Here is a 22,899-nt window from a genome sequence, read left to right as displayed (position 1 = left end):
AATACTCTAGTGAGTTGCTATTTAAAGGGAAAAAATAAAGTCATGATATTTTTGTAATTTTTGGTATAGATGTCAAACTCAAAGTCTTCAAACTCAGAAAAAGAAGGGTTGATATGATCAGGTTACTGAAGGGAGCAACTTGATTCCCCTGATGATAACGAAGGCAAATTGGAGCGCGTTGAGATCATATATCCTATTTGATATGCTACCTTGTGTAAGAATTTCTTCGAATTTCAACTTGAAATTATTCATGTTTGATCGATGTTAATTGATGTTTTGAATAGGTAATTTTGTAATATGAACTAGAAATTGTGGTGGTAGCAGGTAGCTTGCTAGTTTGAGATTATTTGCATGTATAGCTCATAGAAGAATAACTTGTTCACTATAGTGTTTATTGATGTTTTCAAATAGGTGATTTGGCAATATGCCAATATGAACTAGATATTGTGGTGGTAGAGTGCTAGTTTGAATTTGTTTGTCTGTTTGGCTCATAGGAGGTTGACTTATTCACTATAATGTTAATGAAGAGCCGGTCCCGAGTTGCAGGAGCAAGGCTGTATAATGTCTACATGTGACCACCATTAAGTGAGAGGATAAGAGTCATTGTGGACGATATACCAGTGAAGAGTGATTGAGTTTAGCTATTGCATTTGTGCATAACTTGAAACGTTGCTTTAATTGACATTGAGAAAGTTCGTGTGCTCTCCCTTAAATTAAAGCAATTTGAAATTTTCCTTTGTGTCTTAGCCAGTTCTTTAATCATGCTTTTTGTTTGCTCGAAATTGGTAAGACCAATCCTGTTATGGCTATCCTCAATTAAATATGCATGTGTTGCTTCAGTGACCTAGAAATGGCCCAGGAATAATTTTGGTAGATTGAGAATATGAACTTCCCAAATGACACAAGGTTAGATAAATAATATCCTTACAGCATATGGGCTAGCAGGATATTAAGTTGGAACTGGTAGTCATGCTTTGAGTATAGATGAAGTTGTCAGTGGATGTCCATCTTTAGGCACAGTAGTGGTGAGCTTAACTTTAAATTTGCCTCTTTGGTACATCATCGGTTTTGGATCTCTGCTGTTTTTCCCTTTTGTGGATATTATTCCATCTAGCTTACATATCACTTTGGTTTTGGTATAAAGTTCCTTTTCTTTTCAACTCCTGCCACTTGCTGCAATTGACGGTTCGTATCTTGTTCACCACTGAAAAAAGCCATTGTCCAAAGGCCGGTCACCTGGTGAAAAGTGTATGCGACTTCACAGGTATTTGAGTAAGTTGGTTGCACTGGATGTCCTGGATCTTAAGGATCCTGAATGCTTTCCAGCAGCGTAAACTTGGTGATTAGGGTAAATATGGGAGCTTAAATGATCAAGTTGCAAAGTCTGACAGATTGTACGAGTCTATCAGAATGTCAATAAAATGCCCTTTATCCATTGCAGTTGACAAAGTTTAAGCAACCTTCATATTTTTCGAAAAGAAACATTTTTAGTGGAGCATATAGCCTCATCAATTCACCGTTCTGCAGATTCTCATCTTCTATACACACTGAAATTGTTGCAGCAGTTAATGGTTCTTTTGAAGTCATCTTGGATGTCTGTGACAATATGAGATAGCTTCTGTAGTTTGCTGGACTTGGTATTACATGCATTGACTGATTGACATATTCTCTTAGTATTGTTAACTATAGAGGATGGATGCAAATATATTTTTCCTATCTAGAGTAAGAACTATGTAAAAGTAAAATAAAGTGGCCTTAGATTTTCTTGAGGAGGGCATTTGGTGGTTAAAAGCCAAATTTTACAGAAAAGAAAGTCAATTATTCCACTGTTTACATTGAGATTTTTAGCATTATACCTTATCTCCACTGAGTTGTGGATTTTTGTTCCTTTAGATAGCTTTTGGTTATCTGCATTTGCTTCTATTCTGAACATTGATATTGATTATTCTGTAAAATTCAGTGGCAAAGTTTTCATAGTGCACGTTATTCTTAAAGCTAATTTATGGCTGTAGGGGGGTTAACATGTTTTCTGTAATACCTCTGCTTCTGTTCTCAGTCTTCACACACTAGTTATTGTCACTTGGGCACTATCTGTTTTGAAGAGACATTTTTTTATCAAAGCATTTCTGTACCAATGAAAAAAGAAATTAAATGTAACTAGGTTTATCTGATTCATTGCAGGGGTCTAATATTGAAGGCCTGTTCAGTATGAAGTTTCTTCCGAACTGTGAAAGGTAATATGTAAGTGAACTATTTCAAGTGTTGCGCTTGTTAATATTTTAAACATCAACATTAAATTACACCAATTACTCTGGGAGGGGAGTGAAGCGCATGCACACATCCTTACCTCTGCGATAACATCAACATGCTCTTCGCAACCCTAAATTTAAAAGTAAATATTTCAGGACTCGCAGCTTCTTGTATATTGCCTTGAATTAATCCTTTAATGTACTGTCATAACCTAGCAATTGCTTGTTCTGTGGCTCCTCTTGAGTGATTGATTTAATGAAGAAAGCATGTTATATATACTTGTTTTGTACAATTTTACACAAAAAAGACGTAAGAATAACAAGACAACATATTAGTAACTAAGAACATATAGGTCAAGACTGATAAAAAATAATGAAGATTTAATGGTAGCACAACCAACTCCATTTAAAATATCACCTAGATTGATCAGAAGGATGGCACAATGCCATATCCACCGTCTGACATCAATGAGTTGGTGAACATTTGGTCCATCTCTGCTTCAACATCTGTTCTCTTTGCGAACCGGCCTTTGATCCGAGGTCTAGTCTCTGCATAGGCCTTTCTTGAAGCATAACGGATAGTCTTCTCAAACTTTCTATTCTTCTTCTTTTCTCTGTATCTCATGACCCTGGCCTCTCTGTCCAGTGGTGATAATTGAGTTGGCACTTGCATTGGAGGGCTAGAAAATAGGTCAATTGTTCCTTTGGGGGGCCTTGGATGTGACACAGACATATCGCTCATGGTGGATTCTGGTACGACACCCACATCTAGTGAGGAAACTGAAACCTGCAAGTCATAAAATTCTTGGTCAGATTACTGAGAAGTGAAAAGACTGAAAACTAGCATCTGTATATCATGTGAGGAATACAAGGAAATTCTTATACTAGAGAGAAGTTCTACTTTGGCTGATTTCTGATGCATAACAATTCATCTTTAATCAAGTTAACAACTAACATAAACTCATAAAGATCAAGAAGATGTGGGGAGCTGTAACAACTGACTAGTGATATCCTTTTGTTAGATCTATTAAGTTTTTATCTTTGAGTTGGAGATATTGAATTAACCCATTTGTAACTACAGAATATTCTCTTAAAACATCAAATTTGAACTCAGTATTGACACTGAATCTTTCATGTGACAGATGTATTCAACAATTGTAAGATCTGTCACAAACAACACATAAAGTATGCCTAATGGACCAGTTAGATTATTTCTGCAAGATGTATTCCTTCAAAGGAAGGAACTACAGTGATCAAGAATAATTCTAATCGTGGTTAAAAAAGAAGGATATAACACAGCAGTTCTGTTGATGCTCTATCTTATTTCATTTAGTTAATTGTTTCTCATCTTTTTTCTTTTTGTGTAATATAATAATTTTCTGGTCAGAGCTAATTCTTTTAACTTTCTGTAATATACTTTTAAGGTTGACATATAACATAATGAGTTAAAGACATAATTTTATAATAGAATAATGCTATGTTAGAAGTTGACTATATATAGATGGCAGGATTTGCAGAAAATGGAAAGCTTTCTATTTAAGCAGAGAATCTACTTACACTGTGACTAATTGATGTGTTGTAATTGTACCCAGATTTGGTCTCACATTCCATCCCAAACAAAAAGTTCTGGTACTGTATTTGGTGATCTTTTCCTTCTCTACACTGAACTGGTACGACGCTGTCGCCTCCACAGCTCTTCTCAGGGACACTGAATTCCTGCTGCTGGTTATACTGCTCACAAAATTGATTGTCTGCAGCACCTGAATTATACTCAAAGAGGTCCAGGTACTCGTCAACCTCTCCTCCTCCAGTTAAAAACCCATTTGTAGTTAGGTTGTTGCTGTTCTTACCTGGATTAAGTAGCAACCATGAAGCAGCTTCATCCTCGTCCCCTTCATGATCAGTGGTCTGATCATCTCCCTCTGCCAGGTCCAGGAATCCATCCTCAGACATCCTTCCATCTGAGGGGCCATATGTGCAACCGACGGGCATAATTGGGACCCGGTGGTGGCGGCGAGCCAATGGGTTAGCTGAGTGAATGTCAGCATCACAGGTAGCACAGAGTGATGCTGCATCAGCCTTGCACAAGAAGGCTGCTGGTGCACGCTCACACGCTTCACACACCCAAACCCGCTCATGCCTCGATGCCAACTGATTGGCAGCGTGAATCCGCGCGTCGCAGCTGGTGCAAAGGTATGCAGAGTCTGCTTTGCAGTAGACGGTGCACGGCGCTGAACGGCACGTGTCACAAGCACGTGCCCAGCTATTGGTATCCCCTCCTGGTATTTCCTTCTTCATCATCTCTCTTACTCTTTTTATCTGTCTTTCTTTTTTTCTTTCCCTCTTTTTTTTTTGCTTGTTATCCCTGCTGTGAATTCTAAGCAAATGTGTTTAGCTAGAAAAGAGGGGGGGAAGCGACTGTTATGCAATGACTCAAGTGGGGAGGGGAGAATCCAGCAAGCGACACGTGGCAAGTACGTAGTGGCGGTAGAAAGCTGTTGCTTTATCTTGTGGCTGGCTATGCTTTAAGTGGGAGCCACAGGTATTGGTGTTCATAAGGTCCTACAATTTTGTTAGTATGGCCTGCCTTGTGGAACTATTTGATTATATGAGGACCACAAAAGGCATACTTAAGGGCATGAAAGATGCAATGCTTTATTTTTCCTTTTTCTCTTTAAGTGTGTCTCTTGGACCCTTTGGAGTGACACAAGGATTCCTCTTTGTTTGTAGGCCGCTGACTGCCCATACCATTGACACTCTCTTACCACGTGGTGTTGTTTAAGGTTTTTGTGTCAGTCGCAGTGTAGGTTGCTAGGAAAGTTATGTTAGTTGGACTAAATTTGGTTAAAACTAGAGTATAATTTTTTAGTTCAATTATTGGAACTTTAGTTGTATTTCTACAATGGTTTGCTTGCAGCACTCATTTCTTCTTCTATCTTATCCTCTGCATCATATCTGGTTGTTTGCCGTAAACGGATTGTGTCATAGCTTTTTGATTACTTTTATGACTGTTTTGGCCTAATTCATGATCTTTGAATATATATGTATATACACACAGCTAGATTGTTTATTTTTGATCCATATGAATCTATGTCATGTCACAGGTGAATAATAGATGTTTCCATAACACGTCTTCAAGCTATGGAGACCGACCTTGTTAGAGAAACTCTATTGTGGTATATGAGTTCTCATACTACCAGGCTTGGGAGGACTTTTCCCAATTTTCGGCCTATAATATAACCAGGTACACTGTTTCGGGCCAAGACATGATGTCCTTTGTTGGCCGCGGCCTAGTCCATGATCAGCTCTTAAACGCAAGTAAACTTGGATTTTCTGAATCAGGTCTATGGAATGTCTTAGTGTCTTACTACTTATATCGTTATATGTACTCAACTCTGCATCTAATCAGTCACGATTTGTTAGGAGACAATTTTTGTGGTGGAGATTTCTTCTATGAACTTATTGAATGTGATTTACTTTAAAAAAGATGAATTTAATGATTATCTTGAATGGCAACTACCATGATTTTGAAGTTTATGCTGAATTGCTGACAACCTACAGTTTACCTTCAACAATCACAGGAATTCAGTGGGAATGACTGTTAAGATACAGTTAGTTCTGCAAGGGTTAAAATGAAATAAAAAGTGAGTCAGAAAAGTAAAATAAAGGGACTTGGCTTTTCCAATAATATGTATGATTTTTATTTTTGTAGAAAAAAATTTTGATTGGAAAAAAAAGGTGATTTTTGATACCGACATGACTAACCTTTTCCAAATTTGTTATGGAGTCTATTCAAAAAATAAATAAATAAATTGTTATGGATTAATTTTTTAAATTAGTTTGATTAAAAAAAAAAGAATATATGAGTGGGATTCGGCAATTTTCTATATACAACTAGTTATACTTTGAACATGATACAATGAATGTTCTTTCTTCGGCTACTTGCTTTTTTACCTTGTGAGCACCTAGACAAAATAGATAGTTTAAGGGTCTATTCTCATTGACTGAACTCAGCTGAGCTGAGCTTAACTGAACTGAACTGAAATATATATTTTATAAGAGAAGGAAATTAGGAGATGAGCTGAATTGAGTTGAGTTGAATTGAACTGAACTGAACTTCAACTTAAGAGAACAAGCCCTAAGTTATATTATACAACCGGTAGTACAATGAATATTCTCATAAATTTTCGAATTTATGCCTTTAAACACAAATAAAAGCGAATTAATTTTCATAAAAGAGTTGGTGTTGAAAAAATTGCTGAGTCAGACAATTTTACTTGGACAAGAGAGGTTTAAAATCAATTTTATCATGCCATGTAGGCAACTACAAGATTAGGATTCTTTCTTACCACAAGTTTGTTCATCATACTTTGATATTGACATTCATGTTTATCATATACCCTACCTATTCTTGTCAGCCTGGATAATCATAAATCATTTATCACATTTTTGTTTTTTTATTCCACTTTTTTTTTTTTTTCTTTTCTTTTTTTTTTTTTTTTTTTACATAGAAATTGGTAAATACACTGATTAATCCTTTCTGTAACTCCTGATTATTAGGAGTAATTGATATTAAGAGGATAATTTCCTTGCAAAAAGGGTGAAAAGGGTAATGAATGACCAATTTAACAGTTTTGAATAATATTCTTAATTTTAAAATGGAATCTAATTATACTCTCTCATAAGCTAACTAATTTATACTACGATTTCCTTTCTTAAATAGACATGATTTATAAATCAAACTATTAGTTCGCATTTATTAAAATTATCACTATAATTCATTTGAATTGTCGCCTTCAATATAAATGCCAAACTTGAAAGAGCTACAAGCCTACAAGCTAAGCATACAACCATATTTTATTAAAGTTCAAAGAAAACAAATTAAATTAACTAGATTAATTCCCGTGTCACATACGGGTTTAACAAAATATTATAATGTTAAATCAAAATCTACCAAAAAGTAATCCTCGTATTTTTAAATAAAATTGAAAAGGTTTGAATCTTAACTTATACTTAGAATTGAGCCTCGAATTCAGATTTTACCAAAAGTAGAACACCACAAAAAAAGTAAAAGATGTAGAAAAATATTTTATACAATAAAAATATGAAATATATGTGAATATTTTTATATGTCAATTTTTTTTTAGGTAGCCAATCGCAATTATATAAAGAAATGAATATTTTTTTAGGAAGTGAAAAAAAAAAAAAAAAAGAAAAAAAAAAAAAAAGAAAAAAAGTTTTGAAAGGAAAAAACAGCACCAAGAAGTGACACGTTTCATTCTTGGTTTTTGTTTAGTATTATGTTATTGATGATTGTCCACTTTGAGCCTAGCTCGCACTGTTTTGAATCTTAATTTATATTCGGAATTGAGTCTTGAATCCAGATTAGACCAAAGGTTAAACACCAAAAAACAAAGTTAAGATGTAGAATAATATTTTATACAATAAAAATATGAAAAATAGGTGAATATTTATTTAGGAAGTGAATCGCAATTATAGAAGTGAATCACAATTATATAAAGAAATAAATATTTTTTTTTAGAAAGTGAATAAAAAAACAAAGAAAATTTTTTTGGAGGAAAATAAAAACAGCACCAGTAAGTGACATGTATCATTCTTGGTGTTTGTTTTAGTATTATGTGTTATGATGATTGATTAAAACATTCTTGGAGCTCCTTGTTAATCAAGTAATTAGCTGGACTCAATAATTTGTGGAAAAACTAAAAACTTCCTATCTCCTAGGCACAAGTTTTGGACTTTTTTTTTCATCATATATTATACAAGCCTACAAATTAAAAGAGGGAAGATATCTAATTTCATTTTCTTTGAGTCAATTTAAGGGACTTTTGTTTTATTAACGCCTGCAAAAAAAGACATGAAAACATGACATTGATAATTGAATCATTTTCATCCATAAACCAGATATTAGAGTGTAAATTGATAGATTTCTAACCCAGAAAATCAACAATTGGGGAGGTGATATTTAGACCACAAATATGTTTGGATAAGGCTTTCAACCTAATAAGTTTGATTGCTTGGCAGAAAATTACTTGGATGGGGTTTTTCATACTTTTATTTATTTATGCTATTGTCAAATCATGTGGCGTAATAGGATAAGGATCATCCGATCATATAACTTTCTTGGAAAAAAAAATGAGTACATTTTTTTTAGTTGGTAAAATCATGGGAAGTCATTAGGGGTGACAAAAAAAAAAAAAAAAAAAAAAAAAAAAAGATCCAAATTGTTTTGGGACAGTTCAAGTCATACTTTTTTAATTGTCAATTAACTTGTATGGAGTACTAATTAAGTAGTTAATAAAATTTCAAGTTAGATTACTGAGGTGGGATCAATACAAATGATAATTAAATCATGTAAATTAAAGTTTTTTTTTTTTTTTTTTTTTTTTGAAAGGCATGTAAATTAAAGTTTAATTTAATAAAATGTGAACAAGTTTTAAAGTTCAAAGGTGGTACGGTTGGTACCTAAATTTTGAGATAGAATTATATTCGCATCACATTCATTTGTAAGAACTCAAAGAATAAATTGGTACAAATTTGTTTCGTTTGGATAATTAATTATTCCTTGATATGATGCTTCTAAGTTCTAATATTGTCGTAGCATGCACATTAGCATTTAGCATATAAGTATATGCTTAATCATCTTATATATGCTGGAAATTGTGGAAAAGTTGCGATTCATAAAGCTGACAATTACATAACAAAAGAACCATATCACTAAGATGGGCAAGATCTAACCAAAGCTAATTGACCAAAAAGAATAAAAAAAATCGAATTGTGTTGTTTTACAATTTTACAATATATAATAAAAGTTTGTGTCAAAAAAAAAAAAAAGGGATAAAAGTAAAGTTATACTTCAATTAATCAACCCGTGATAAAGCCATAAAGGATCCTCAACAAACTAAATAAATACATAAAATTACGAGTAATGTTAATTAGAAACTCAACATTTGTACATATAAACATAAAACGGGAAAGGTATGAATAATTTAGTCAAAATCTCAAACATATATGCAAATTAAAAACCGATTCTTTTACTCAACAAAATCGAATATTAGTTTAAAACTACACCGTTTTTAGCCCAAGTGTTATTATTAATGCACCATTTGTTATGAATAGCTATGATTTTTAAGTCGGTATTATTCCAAGCAATTGTTGTTGTTGTTGAAGTAAATATATAATTCTAGTTCTTGTTTCTAGATTAGATGATTTGTAGTGTTTTCTACTTTTCTTTGTAGGTTATAGTAGGAATGTTATGATATATATAGCTATGATCGATACATCAATGGTTGAGGTAGGTCATATCACTTACATGACTCATATAATGCTATCTCTTTATTGTACACATCACCGAGTAAAATTGAAGAATAAAAAAGACACAAAATGAGATAGAATTGAATAACCTTATCAAAATTGTTACTTATACACATTTTATCATCATTTGCATGACTATCGATTGTGATTCTTATCTCAGATCTTAGAGATATAGGGTTCAAATCTTATCAAGTGAGGGTGCTTTAGGATAAATATGTTTTTACCTTCCCCTTTACTCGAAAATTTCTAGCCTAAAAATACAAAACCAAAGAACATGAGAAGGTTTATATCTTGTCAAGTTGTCATGCTCATTTTCCTTATCATTACAAAAAATGTGCTTAATTGCCACATGGTAGCATATCAAAATGATAAATTTATTCTTTTAAAGTCTAAACATCACTTTCGTTCAACCATGCATTTGTTATAATCAACTCATATAGAAATGCTTCGTTGTTTAAAGAATTTTAGGTATCCAACGTGTTAAATGTTTAGATATTGTCCTATTTTACCATGTACTCCGTATTTGATTAAAGTTTCTCTTATATTTGGACTAGAAGGCTGGTTGAATTGCTATGTTGAGTTATTAACCTGAATTTGAGCTGAATGTTTGAAAATGAGAAGAAAAAAAATATATATTTTTCATCAAAATGAAATCATTTATCACTACCTCACAAATTTATAAGGGATTATATAATTTGTACTTTGTACGAAGTACATGAAAGAAATTATATAGAGTATCCATCAAAAAAGAAAAGAAAAAGAAAAAGAAAAAGAATAAGAGCTACTCTACAATAATTTGCATGGTGCTGTTGGAGAATGGAGACAGATAGCAAGCCCATTAATTTTCTGTAGACAAATGGGCCTTCGATTGGGCCGTGTACGTCGCTGGCCCGAGAAAGTTGCAACCTCACTAAATTCATTAAAAATAGAAAAATAAACCTTATGTTTAGTGTAGCAGAAAAAGAATAGTATAGCTTAATAATAATAATAATAATAATAATAATAATAATAATAATAATAATAATAATAATAATAATAATAATAAAAAAATATATATAATTTTATTTTTGGGAAATTCTCTCTGGTAACCACGAACTTTATTTTTTTCTTAGTGGTAAAACCTGAAACTTTTGATTATCAATAGTAATCACGAATTAATAAAATTAAGTTAATGATAACATTAATGATATTAAAACATCATTAAACAATTAACCAGGGTTAATCTTAGGTTAAGTAACAATAGATTTACATTAATACCCTTCAAATTATTTTTTTTAAACAAAATAAAAACAAAAAATCCAAACCCCTCCCTGACCACCAGCCAACCACTAGCCCTCCTCCCTTTGCCGGCGCTCAGCTCGGTGCGGCTGACGGCGTCTCAACCCTCAACCCTGCCGGAGACCCCCACCACCAACACTCCAATCCCAAAACGAGTTCCCCTCCCTTGTTCCCGACTCACCCTCTCTCTCCTATCATCACCACCAAATTAAAACCGCTTCTCGGGGACGCGGAAATCAGCCATCCTTCCTTGCCGGAATCAACCACCCTCCTCCCTTCCCCGATTCCGTCTCGTTTCCCGAATTTGGGTTGAAATTTCAAGGTTATTTTTGGTGATTTTGGGGTCCAATTTGTTGATTTTGGGGGTCGAATTTATCGAAATTGTTGATTTTAGGGTCGAATTTGTTGGTTTTGGATTCGAATTTGTTGGTTTTTGGGTCAAACTTGTTGGTTTTGTGATCGAATTTGTTGATTTGGGGTCGAATTTGTCAATTTTTGGAGTCGAATTTGTCGATTTAGGGGTCAAATTTGTTGATTTTGGGGGTCGAATTGCTACTTTAAGGGTCGAATTTGTTAATTTTTGGAGTCGATTTGGTTAAATATGTTGATTTAAGGTCGAATTAGTGGTCGATTTTGTTGATTTTGTGATTTAATTTGTTGGTTTTGAGTCGAATTTGTCGGGATTTTGTTGAATTCGGGGTCTAATTTGTTGAATTCGTTGCTGCCGCCGCATTTGGTGCTGCCGCTGCCCTCTTTTTCCGACCTTAACAGCAGTTTAACAATGGTGGTGGTGGCTTTAATGGAAGAAGATGGAGGTGGAAAGAGCTGAGAAAGGAAGAAGATGGAGGAGGAAAGACATAAGGGTATTTATGTCGTTTTATTGTCCAATAGCTAAACCATGGTAAAGAAATTAACAATCTGTTTAACTTAAGTTACCATTAGTTTAAAAATATTAATTTGTGATTACCATTGATAATCAAAAGTTTTAGGCTTTACCACTAAGAAAAAACAAAAGTTCGTGATTACCAGAGAGAATTTCCCTTTATTTTTTTGTACCAAAATTTGAATTCTCATCAAAGAAGATTTTTGCTTCAAGTGGAGGCATACTAAAACTTCTCCTAAGCTTAAAAACTTAAAATGACTAAATACATTGTGTGATCCACCAACATATAAGAATTGCATGCACCTCGACGATATGAACTGCACTTGTATTCTAAATGAAAATTTGCCATATTTCTTGTTAAAAGAAGGTTTTTTTTTTTTTTTTCCTCCCAAATTAGCTTTTTTTGTATAGATACGTAAGATATGAATCATCAATTGATGCAATTCGCATTTCCTCAAAAAAAAAAAAAAAAAAAAATTGATGCAATTCGCATCTATTGATCCACAATTATTATCATTAAATTGATATACTAATGGGGCACCTTACAAAATATATGATATTAAATAATAATAATCTATTGATATAATTCACATCTATTGATCCACAATTATAATCATTAATATATAACTAGCCTTCTGTCCCGTGCAATGCACGGGTTATTCATATAAAATTGTATTGAGAGATAAGTGAGGAAATATCAATAAGTCATTATAGGGTATAATATGTAATCGAAAACATGATTAAAGAAATTAAAATTTTGGAACTTTAATCCAAAAAGGGCTTAATAAGAAGATGGAAGGGCTAAAGTTAAAGAGAGAATAGGAAAAGGTTTAATTAAAGGGGAGAGATGAAGATGAAGATGAAGAGATGAAGTGTATATGAAAGATGAAGTATAAGTAAAGAATTAAAAAAAAATGGTGTAATAAAAAATTAATAGTGTAAGATGACATGTGACACTATGGTTAAAGAAGTGTAATAGAATTGATGAGGACATGTGTCTTTCTTAGTTTCTTGGTTTTAGTTTTTAAATATTAAGTATAGATAGATATAGATATAGATATAGATAGGGGTACCTTACAAAATCTATGTTAAATATTAATAAAATTCTTAGAGAAAAAAGATTAAATTTTTTGTATCATGCACGAATTATGCAGACAGTTATAGTTTTTCATCTTCTTGAAGAAGGACAAATGGAGAATTATAGTTTCATAAACAATAACATTTACAATTTTATTTTATATGAGATAAGTAGTAGTTTTTATTATTAATTATCATTCAATTCATATCACTAGGGTATTAACATTCTTGTCTTTAGCTTGTGTAAAAAAAAAAAAAAAAAAAAAAAATCTTGTAGGTACTGCTATTCAATTTTATTTATTTATTTATTTTTTTGAAATACCGCTATTCAAATTATTTCCTTATATCTTTTTTTTTTTTTTTTTTTTTTTTTTTTTTTTTTTTTTTTTTTTTTGGCCACATTTAACTTTTCACAACCCTCAAAATACATTTAAAAATTTAAGTATTTCCAATTCAATAGGCACATAAATTTAGATATAAAAAAACTTATTTCTTAAATTTTTGGTGATAAGTTTTAACTACAGTTTTCAAAGTGTAACCCAAACATTGGGTAAAAAAAGAGGAATGAAAGGAGTAATAAGTTCACATTTACTTATCAAACAAGACTTAGGCTGAGTTTACCTCACCTTAAAAATATTACTCCGTAATATTTAATAAAATTAATTTAAATTAGTAAATATAATAAAAAATTAGTAAAAATAATTTCACTTCAACAATAATAATTTCGGTTAAAAAAAAAAAACTCCGGACTACTTATTTTAATTCAATAAAAATAATTTTAATTTAGCAAATACTCCATGTGAAGTGAACCGCCTTAATTAAAATTGTAGAACATGGCGATAAAAACCCAAAAATCGAAAACACATCATTCAAGAGAAAATGCGGCAATGGCAGATGTGGGTGTTTCCGTTTTAGTCACCATGCCGAACTATTCACTGTTCTCCGGTCACAAACATGGCTCCAATAGGTAGAATATCTCTTCCTCTTTATATAATAGCAATCTTCATGTCATTTTTTGTTGATTAATGTTGCCAAAATTAGAAATTTGTGATTTTGATTTTGTTATAAATTTATGTAAATTTGACATGGATTTCGTTTGTGGGGTTTTATGGGTTTCATTGTTTCGTTGAGTTTCTCTATAAAGTTGAGATTTTGATGCTGTATTTGATGATGGGTCTTTGCTCAAAAGATTAAGCTGAATTGTGTTTTATGCTGTTGTTGTGTTCATGTTGTTTGTTTTTGTAATTTTTAAGAAATTTTTGATGCTTGTTGAAGGCAGATAGAGTTGATATTGGTTATATGGGTTATTAATAATTTTAATATGGGAATTAATTGTTTGTAAATAATAATGCTTTGTGGGTGTTTGAATCAATTATGTGCTGATTGAGAATTAGAAGCTTGGTTCTATAAATACAGTAAAATACCCTTCATGTGATGATCGAGAGATTACAAAATGTGAAATTAACCATGTGGGTTTCGACTTTCATATATGTCATTGAAGCCCGGGACTTGCATGTTAGATTTATATGATTATTGGAACGAGAGAAGGGTACGCAAAAAAGGAACTGACTGTTGGGTTTTCAGTTTTGTTACTGAGAAATGTGATTCCGACGATGTGGTTTATGGAGGATTTTACAGAATATAGGATTGAAGAAAAAATGCAGTGGCTCTTTATCTTGATTTTAAACCACATTGAACATTGCTATTTGATGTTTTTGGCTGAAATATGCCGTGATTGGGAAGCAGTATTGGATAAAAATGCTCATATTTCTTTGTCTGTTCATGTTTTTTGTTTTAAGCAGACTTGTTACTATGACTTGGACTTTGCATTATTGGTTGGAATTTCATGATCGGATTTGGTACCAAATTTCAGCTCTTTTGCTCTTTTCGTTGTGAATTTGGTCTCATATAGCATTGGGACTCTTTGAAGTTAGTTATTGTTTAGATTCGTGCTACAGAAAGTGAGTATAACGACCAATAATTCTGAGGTTAGAAATTCGAGCTTAACTTGTAAATTTTCTGATTTTCTTTTGATCATTATCTTTTTGGGTGGTTTATGTACATGGAGAACCATACACATTCACTGTCTTGTATGTTATGGTTCAAGTACGTCTAACAACTATTGACTAGTTATCTAGTAAACATGTTATGTAATGAAGTGTTGAAAACAAAGACATAATTATTAAAATAATTAAACAATTCAATTTATTTATAACTATGTTTAATTTTATATGCATCCATTACCTCAATGAATATTAGCAAATAATAGAATTGATTTTAAAAAATAACTATCCAAATCTGTATATAAAAGTGTATATATATATATATATATATATATATATATATATATATATGAGTCAGAGTATAAAAGTATGATTAATGAATGATAAAAAATTAAGATGGTAAGACTTTTAAATTATATTTCAGTGATCTTGTGTTCAAACTTATGATAAGCATTTTTAACTTTATTAGAAGATGTTTGTTGGTGAAAGATATTGGAAGGTGCCATGTGGCACAATTTTTTTTTTTTAACCCATTCCAAACTAACACTACATCTGATTATTGAAGCATTCAGGTCAAAGAATAAGTTAAGGGAGAAGTTTGGCCCATGGATTTCTTTTGTATTCTTTCAATCATCCCAAGTTCAAAAGTATTCTTTGATTTGGTGAGTTTTTCTTTGTACACATTTCTTTTGGGGATAACTTTGGCTCTAAGTATCCAATGCCTCTAACCAATGATGTGCAATATTTTAGGTGTGCTGTTTTGGTAAAAATGAATATATCCAGGGGATTTTGGATGGAGAGTTTCTCGATGCTACTTCATCACTTGTCCAGAAGTTAGAAGGATAAGAGTTGTGCTTGTTCAATCACTAGAACGGTAATGTATTCAAACAGTTCTAGTTGCTATTTCTATTTTTTTCATCGTGTATGATAGCACTATTGAAATATGTTATGGTCAGGGACTCTGGGTTATCTTACCTTATGTAATAAATAGAACCACAATGAAAAAATATTTAGATGACAAATTCTACTTTAGGACAAAATATCAAACTGTAATGTTAGGCAAAGACATTAAGGAATGCTTCTGAGAACTTTATTTTCCCCTTTTTTCATCTAAATTTTTTACTCCCTTGCCCTGTAGTATAGTGTTTGTATTTCATTTTTGGTGTCCCAAAATGCTGTGCCTATCTCAATTTTTTCTATCACCCTCGTTCTTAATAAATGGTTACATTGCCATTTTGAGCGTTCCCCTTTGTTGGTTAGGTTTTAATGATTTCCTGTATTAAAATAATTTTTTTTACACATTTTTCTCTATACATACTTACTTCAATTCAACTATTCTCATTTATCAAAAAGTTTCCCTACTCTTAAAGCAACTATTCCTAGGGAAATTTACCTACCCCCAACGTAAATATTCTTATTTTACAAAGTTGAGTTAATGCCTTGATATATATGACAATTATTCATTGCTTTCCACTATCTCATCTTTCTGTATAACCACGCTTATCAAATGTAGCAATTTTTCCGGAACGGAGGTAGTACATATTTACCATAATATACCGATTTTTATACCTTTCCCATATAAAATACTCCATACGAAGTTCTCCCAACATTTCCGTGCCATTATTTACTTTTTTATTATTCCCATACAAAATAATCCTGTATCCAAAGCTTCATTAAATATTTAAATGCATGTTTGGTTATCTTGAAACAAAAAAAAAAAAAAGACATAAAAGAAAAAAAAAAAAAAACAGAAAATGGCACACTTGACTAGAAAATGGTACATTGTCCTTAATTCTTGTGAAAAAAAGAAAGAAATGGGCACTATATTTTGGGATGGAGAAAGTACTTATTTTTGTGTGTGTATGGGAAGTTGACAAAATGTTGTATGGTGTTGTATTTGTGTTTCATCTCGTGTTCATTTCGTGTTGCTCTTAAAATATGTTATTTTATAACATTATATAATTGCATGATTTGACCAATTTAATTAAATGGGTTGTGTTCACGTTGGCTTCGTGTCGTGTCATGTTGACTTTGTGTTTCTTCTTAGTAATTTCGTGTTCGTGTCATGCTGGTTACGGTTGTGTTGTTGTGTCGTGCCGTTCTAGGGGGGTTGAGGGGTTGGTGGGCATTAATGGCTTGTGCTTTTCAGGAAAATTACATTTAAAAGATGATTTATTTCCTTATTTAATTGATTTTTTCCTAATCTAATTAATAATTTCATTATTATTTTCTTTAGACACATTGTAATAAAAACCTCTTTTGTATGGTTATTGAATAGTCTTTGAACTTTCATCTCTGTCTTACACACAAAAAAAACTCTTTCATCACTCTTTGGCATACTTCTTGGCGCATGGTGGTGATACCGAATACCGAGACTGTCCCTTGGTATATCTCTGTTACGATGTAATCTTTTCTCTTGTTGAATTAATTATTTTTGACAGATTTAATTTGTGAACTTTAGCATGTTTTCCGTGTTTATGTGATGGTACGTGTTTATTTATAATAATAGGGCACAAACACCTATTAAGGCCTTAAAAGTGATGCTCTTTATATCATTGATTGTTTCAGATGATGTATGTTTGTGTAAAGGTCTATAAGTTGGCCTTTGCCTAGTAAAATTGTCGAAAATTATCTTTTTGTGCTGTAGTATATAAATTTGCTTTGGATTGCACAATTGGTTACATAAACACTAAGGCTGGTGTCAGACTTTTACTGTCCACTTTTTGGAGCTTTCCCTCTTTCTTTTTTGACTTTACCCAAATATAGATCATTTAATTTGCTGATTGACCGAATCAAAAATATATTTCTATGGTTGTGACTGAGAGAATGAATCTTTGATGTTGTGGCCTCATATCTTAATTTATAGAATGATTCCTTGTGCTCCCTTCAACTGTCAGGCTACTTAATTACAAAAGCACATCTGAGTTATATCACAATTACTTTGCTCTGGGTTCAAATTGGTAAAAATTAGTTTTTTTTTTTTTTTTTTTTTTTTTTTTTTTTTTATTTTAATTATGCATGGTTTCTATCATCTTTCAATTTAGAATTATTGAGTGTTCTTATGTCAAATTTAACTCTTAGTTAATTATCCAGTCACTATTAACCTTTTAGAGATGTTCTTGCTGTGCAATTAAGATTTCCAGACTGAGCTATTAGGGTAAAGGGGTTAATTCTAATATTAGCTATACTGAAGTTGAATAAAGATAAGATCTAGGTTGATGTTTAGCAGAATTTCAGTGTCATATAACATCATGTAGTTGCTTTGACTCGGACCGGCAGCCTTGCTATAATATTTGATAATTTCTTTAATATCACTGTTTTTATGAATGATGCACACTAGATAAATTTTAGATGAATTTACAACTCATTGGAATGTTTTGTGACATTATACTGACTTTGATGTCAGGCTTTTCATTCAATCTCCTACGACTCAATTATTATTCTAAAATCTAAATTTTCAATCTACTTAATTTTAGCTCATTAATTTATACTTTTATAGTACCATTTCTAAAGTTTCACTTGCTGCCGACACTGACTATACCTTTACCCAGCTAGTAATTCCCTTAGACACAAACATCATCCAAAGCCAAATTCTTTCTCGATATGATGGAATTGCTTTATAAACCGATATTTTACCTCTGGTGGTCGTTGACAAAGATCCCCTCTCTCCATTCCCTTCCATCAAGTGCTATTCTTTAACTTTAATTTTCTTAGTCATCTTCTTCTAAAACTCCTATGATCCCATCTGTTCAATTTCCTTACCCATGTATCTTCTCACTTCTTCTGGTTTCCGCTTCACACGCTCATACCATCATAGTTAACTCCTTTATTTTATCATTCCACAACAGCACTTTCTTATCTGCTGCTCTTGCATATCCATAATCAAACTAAAACAGAAATTATGAAGCAAGAATGCTGTGACGAAAGGTTCTGTCTTCCCTGTTGGGTGTGGTCTGAGGACCATGTAGTTCAAGCTGTAGGAAGGTTAAAGTAATTGTTCATGAGTTCATGACCATCAGAATGCTCATGGACATGATTGGTGGGGGATGAGTGGCAAGACACTAAGCCAGAAGGCCCAGAAGGCTAAGAAAAGCAATTAAGGGCTTGACACATCTGTGTTACATGAGGACAACTGCTCTATATGGACTGTGTTGTGGTGTGTGTGTGTGTGTGTGTGTGTGTGTGTGTGTGTGTGTGAGCATGTAGGTCGTGATTTTATGATTTTGAATTTGTGAGATTGACGTGCTAGCAGAGTTTACATTCCTGAAGTGTGTTAACGGAGGTTTGAATTGATATCTTTTCCCTCTAAGTTTAGTATTTGTGAGATTGCGACAATGTTAATGGAGGTTTGAATTGATATCTTTTCCCTCTAAGTTCATTCACTTTTCACTGATGAAAAATATTTCTTGGGAAGCCACCACTTGGTTGACTGTACGCTTACATTGTGGCAGGCTGGAAACTGTTGTGAAGTTGTAACTCTACTGCTGTTTGTAACTCTATCTCATCAAATGTGTTAATTTGTGATCATAAATTCGTTATGTTATTTCAACTTATTTATGGAATAATAGTTTTATGGAAAGATTTCAAAGAAATGTTTATATCAAGAGGTATATAGAATAACTACCCTTTGAGAATTGTGATCTGACTGTTTCCCTTATCTCAATGTGTAGCGTTGCATCACTTATTAAGTTTGCAAATCTTTTTCTTGTGATCATATTGAAACAAAATCATGTTTTTATTTGACCATTTTTTTGTTTTCTAAATTTATGTAACCAGTGAACAAGAAGATATCAGGCATGCGTTTTCTGGCGAGTTTGGGAGAACAGGTTCCATCTGAGTTTCTCATTGATAGGATAAGTTGTCTTCCATGCGAAGTCCTCAACATTATTCTTGAGAAGTTGCCTTTATTTGATGCTGTAAGGACATGTGTTTTGGCAAAGGGTTGGCGATACAAATGGCTTATGCTTTCTAAGCTCTTTCTAGATTATGAACTTATTTCTGATGATACTAAAGATCTTAAATGGGATATGATTTTTTGTGTCACCAACAATTACTTGCTTAATCACACAGGCACAATCAAAACCTTTTACCTGAGAACATTATGCTGGCCACACTATCCTGAATTGTATCAGTGGCTCCTATACCTTTCAAAACTTGATCTAGAGGTGCTGTTGCTCGAAGAGCTTGGAAGTCAGCCATTTGAGATGCCTTCTTATATGTTCCGTTTCAAGAAGCTGCGATCTTTATTCCTTGGAAATTGCACTTTGCGAATACCATCTACATTTGGGAGTTTCAGCACTCTGTTTGAGCTCTCCCTCAGAGATGTTTCAATCAATGACGACGATCTTCATCATTTGCTTCTTAGGTGCCCGTTACTGGTGAAGTTAACATTGTTGAGGATACATGGATTAGATCATTTAAGAATCCAGTCCCCTTCACTGACCATGCTAGAAATAGACACCCGAATTGAGGACGTTGTTATTGAATCCTTTGCGTGTTTGGTTTTAGTTTGTATCAAGAATTCTTTCAGATATCCAGGGATGGTTCGATCCTGGCGGAGTGTTATTCGTTGCCTATCTGGTCTTGACTCCCTTCAACGTCTGGTTTTATATGGAGAATTTATCACGGTAATTTGATATTCTATGTCTTATTGAACTTTTCAACTTTTGTGATTCATAAAAAAGGTCTGTAACTCTGTATCTTTAGTTGTATTTGTTGCTGACTCTAATTCTCTTTGCTTTCACAATTTTGATGGATCTATCCCTTCTTAGATTTTGGCTGCTGATTGTGCACTTGAGAATTTTCCATTGAGGAATGATACTCTGACTTGTCTTTCCCTTTGCGATATAAGATTTGAGACTATTGAAGTGCTCAGGGTTTGCCTTTCTTTACTAAGCTCCTGCATAAACATCAAATCTTTCCAATTTTCGGTATGCCACTTTCCTTTTCCATTTCCATCATACTACTGTTTCTTTGAAGGCACTTGTTCTAATTTGACCTTTCTTCTTCTGTGCTCTAGATTGAAGCAGCCAAAGGTCCAAAGCGGATCACTACATATTTAAAGGAAATTCGTGGACGATTCTCTTTTCCTCAGCTATATTCAATTGGAGTGACATTTCCTTCTGGCATGGGATGTGCTGTGAACTTCATCGAATTTCTTTGCGCTCATTCCCCAAACCTCAAGGACATCTGCATTGTAAAGGGAGGGAAGCTGCATACTGACCGGACTCACAAGATGTTCTCCCGGTTTGATAAAATTTGTCCTAATGCTAACGTTAAATATACAGAAAAGCAATAACTCTATCTGTGTCCTTTATCTAATAAGTTTATAGTAGGGAAATGAGCTCATGTTTATGAGCCCATTGCTTTTGCAAGCTATCTGGTTGTCAGAGAAACTCTTTGTTTTTTCTTCTAAACATTTAGTCTAGATGAACTTCTAGACAATAGGTTGATCACTTAGAATATTATGTCCCTTTTGTTTCTATTACTGTTTGATAATTTTCCTTGGTATGGAGGACAATGTTGTGTTATTGTTGTGTTGTTACATATCTCATATCGAGATTTGTTTACAATACACTGGAGTTAATTGTTTTAATGTATACCATCAACTGGAAGTAATTGTTTTAAAACTAAATTTAACCAATTTCCCCCTAAAACAAAGTTCAATCATTTCAATTTTATTTTTTCGATTTTATTATGACATTGCCTTTAGATTAATTTCTCAATTTGGAATTTCTACGAGAAACTGGCCCAAGACTATGAATTAAGATCAAAGAATTATTGTACCCTTTATTATCACCAAGTTAGGACTATTATCCGGCAACAGATAACTGTGGAGTTCAGCATTGATGGTATGTCTCTCTCATCATTATTAATCTTTTTGGGGGTGTAAAATAAATTTGCATTTTGCAATCTTTGGTCATTTTTGTTGGCCATGGCTTATGTTAACAACTACTATTGGTGGCTTATTATAGACCTTTTTTTGACGTATTTTTGTGGGGGTTTTTGTTTTTTTGCTTGAATTTCTATATGTGATGTTAGGTTTGATGATAGGTTTTTGCTACTTATTATTCCTTCTATTCCTTTTGTTTGTCCTATTTGGAATCTTCAAAGGGAAAATTTAACTATTAAGAATTTTTAATAAATATTTGAAAAAAAATAAATTCATGTGGGATCTTGTTAGATTCATCATGATGTGTACTTTCTAGATTTTGACTTTTTATAATGCTTATTTGAAGATATAGATATTTAGTTATATGCATGGGAAATTGTGTGCAAAGGATAATGAGACAAACATAAAGCAGGAGTGTGTTGATTTGTGTTTTTATTTACTTTATTTATTACTCTTTCCGTTCTTTTTAGTTCTACCCACTTTTAATTTAGTCTGATTTTTTTTTTGTTTAATTCACTTTGCTATATTCTATTTTTGGCTTAAATCCTTTACCATCTTACCATTTCAAGACCACAATAATTACACCTTTCCTCACTCTTAACTTATTTTATTTTATTCACAATTTTGTTACACACTCATTTTTACATTCTCTTAAACATTATCCTACTTTTCTTACACCCACTCAAATTATTCAATATGTTCTAAAATTGCGTATCCACTAGAACATAATTGAACAAGAATATTATTTTTCTCGAGGATTTTGAAGAATATGTGAATTAGAGAAGAAACTAGTTTTTGGGCTTGGCGATGCCTGGTCAATACATTTTCATTATTTTTCTTTTCAGGTCTTAATATCAAATATTGCATGGTTTAATGGTTAAGGTTTTAACACATCCACTTGAGGTCACATGATCAAATATTATGTATAGCATATCTTCATTGTTTTAATTGTATGTTAATGATGTGGAATGCAACATAAATTGTATTGGGAGAGCGCCATGTGTCACATGAACTTTTGTTGGAATGCTTTTTAATATATTATTATTATAGATTATAGATTAAAGATTATAGGTACAATAACTTTTCATGATAGTACTACATTTAAGAAAAAAAAAAAATTGTATTGAACAATGTTATTTAACCTGTTTAATAGTTTGATTGGTGTAGTGGATGTGAATATGAATA

At 32.6% G+C, this 22,899-nt stretch overlaps 2 protein-coding genes and 1 long non-coding RNA gene across 5 annotated transcripts; 2 read left to right on the top strand and 1 right to left on the bottom strand.

The window, feature by feature from the left end:
- The first annotated feature begins 111 nt into the window (after window positions 1-111).
- Window positions 112-3,479, top strand: LOC145642209 (uncharacterized). The gene is made up of 3 exons (XR_014115658.1): window positions 112-214; window positions 2,182-2,234; window positions 3,392-3,479. It is a non-coding gene; the product is annotated as an uncharacterized LOC145642209 (long non-coding RNA).
- On the bottom strand, window positions 2,498-4,656 carry LOC145642208 (zinc finger protein CONSTANS-LIKE 2-like). Of its 2 annotated transcripts, XM_081693312.1 has the most exons (3): window positions 4,100-4,656; window positions 3,807-4,009; window positions 2,498-3,036 (listed from the first exon to the last, which is right to left on the bottom strand). In XM_081693312.1, the coding sequence occupies exons 1-3, from the start codon at window positions 4,548-4,550 to the stop codon at window positions 2,677-2,679; spliced, it is 1,014 nt and encodes a 337-aa protein (XP_081549438.1). In that variant the 5' UTR covers window positions 4,551-4,656; the 3' UTR covers window positions 2,498-2,676. The 2 variants fall into 2 exon arrangements, with proteins under 2 accessions (XP_081549438.1, XP_081549437.1); XM_081693311.1 differs by having other exon boundaries at window positions 3,807-4,656.
- A 9,002-nt stretch (window positions 4,657-13,658) lies between these two features.
- Window positions 13,659-22,894, top strand: LOC145642207 (F-box/FBD/LRR-repeat protein At1g13570-like). Of its 2 annotated transcripts, none has more exons than XM_081693310.1 (7): window positions 13,659-13,786; window positions 14,622-14,807; window positions 15,395-15,484; window positions 15,573-15,696; window positions 19,599-20,449; window positions 20,594-20,752; window positions 20,842-22,894. In XM_081693310.1, exons 5-7 carry the CDS (start codon window positions 19,619-19,621, stop codon window positions 21,118-21,120), a joined length of 1,269 nt encoding a protein of 422 aa, XP_081549436.1. In that variant the 5' UTR covers window positions 13,659-13,786; window positions 14,622-14,807; window positions 15,395-15,484; window positions 15,573-15,696; window positions 19,599-19,618; the 3' UTR covers window positions 21,121-22,894. The 2 variants fall into 2 exon arrangements, with proteins under 2 accessions (XP_081549436.1, XP_081549435.1); XM_081693309.1 differs by having other exon boundaries at window positions 15,388-15,484.
- Window positions 22,895-22,899: the final 5 nt, after the last annotated feature.

Source organism: Chenopodium album, chromosome 8 (genome assembly GCF_948465745.1).
Source record: "Chenopodium album chromosome 8, dcCheAlbu1.1, whole genome shotgun sequence".
Lineage (NCBI taxonomy): Eukaryota > Viridiplantae > Streptophyta > Magnoliopsida > Caryophyllales > Amaranthaceae > Chenopodium > Chenopodium album.
This window is presented reverse-complemented; position numbering and strand designations above follow the sequence as displayed.

Bases quoted from the DNA above. Each gene is read 5' to 3' on its own strand.
- LOC145642207 (XM_081693310.1), top strand. From the start codon at position 19,619: ATGCGTTTTCTGGCGAGTTTGGGAGAACAGGTTCCATCTGAGTTTCTC. The intron at 20,450-20,593 runs GTAATTTGATAT...ATCCCTTCTTAG, and splicing joins TATATGGAGAATTTATCACG to ATTTTGGCTGCTGATTGTGC. The intron at 20,753-20,841 runs GTATGCCACTTT...TCTGTGCTCTAG, and splicing joins TCAAATCTTTCCAATTTTCG to ATTGAAGCAGCCAAAGGTCC.
- LOC145642208 (XM_081693311.1), bottom strand. From the start codon at position 4,550: ATGATGAAGAAGGAAATACCAGGAGGGGATACCAATAGCTGGGCACGT. The intron at 3,037-3,806 runs GTAAGTAGATTC...TATGACTTGCAG, and splicing joins ACACATCAATTAGTCACAGT to GTTTCAGTTTCCTCACTAGA.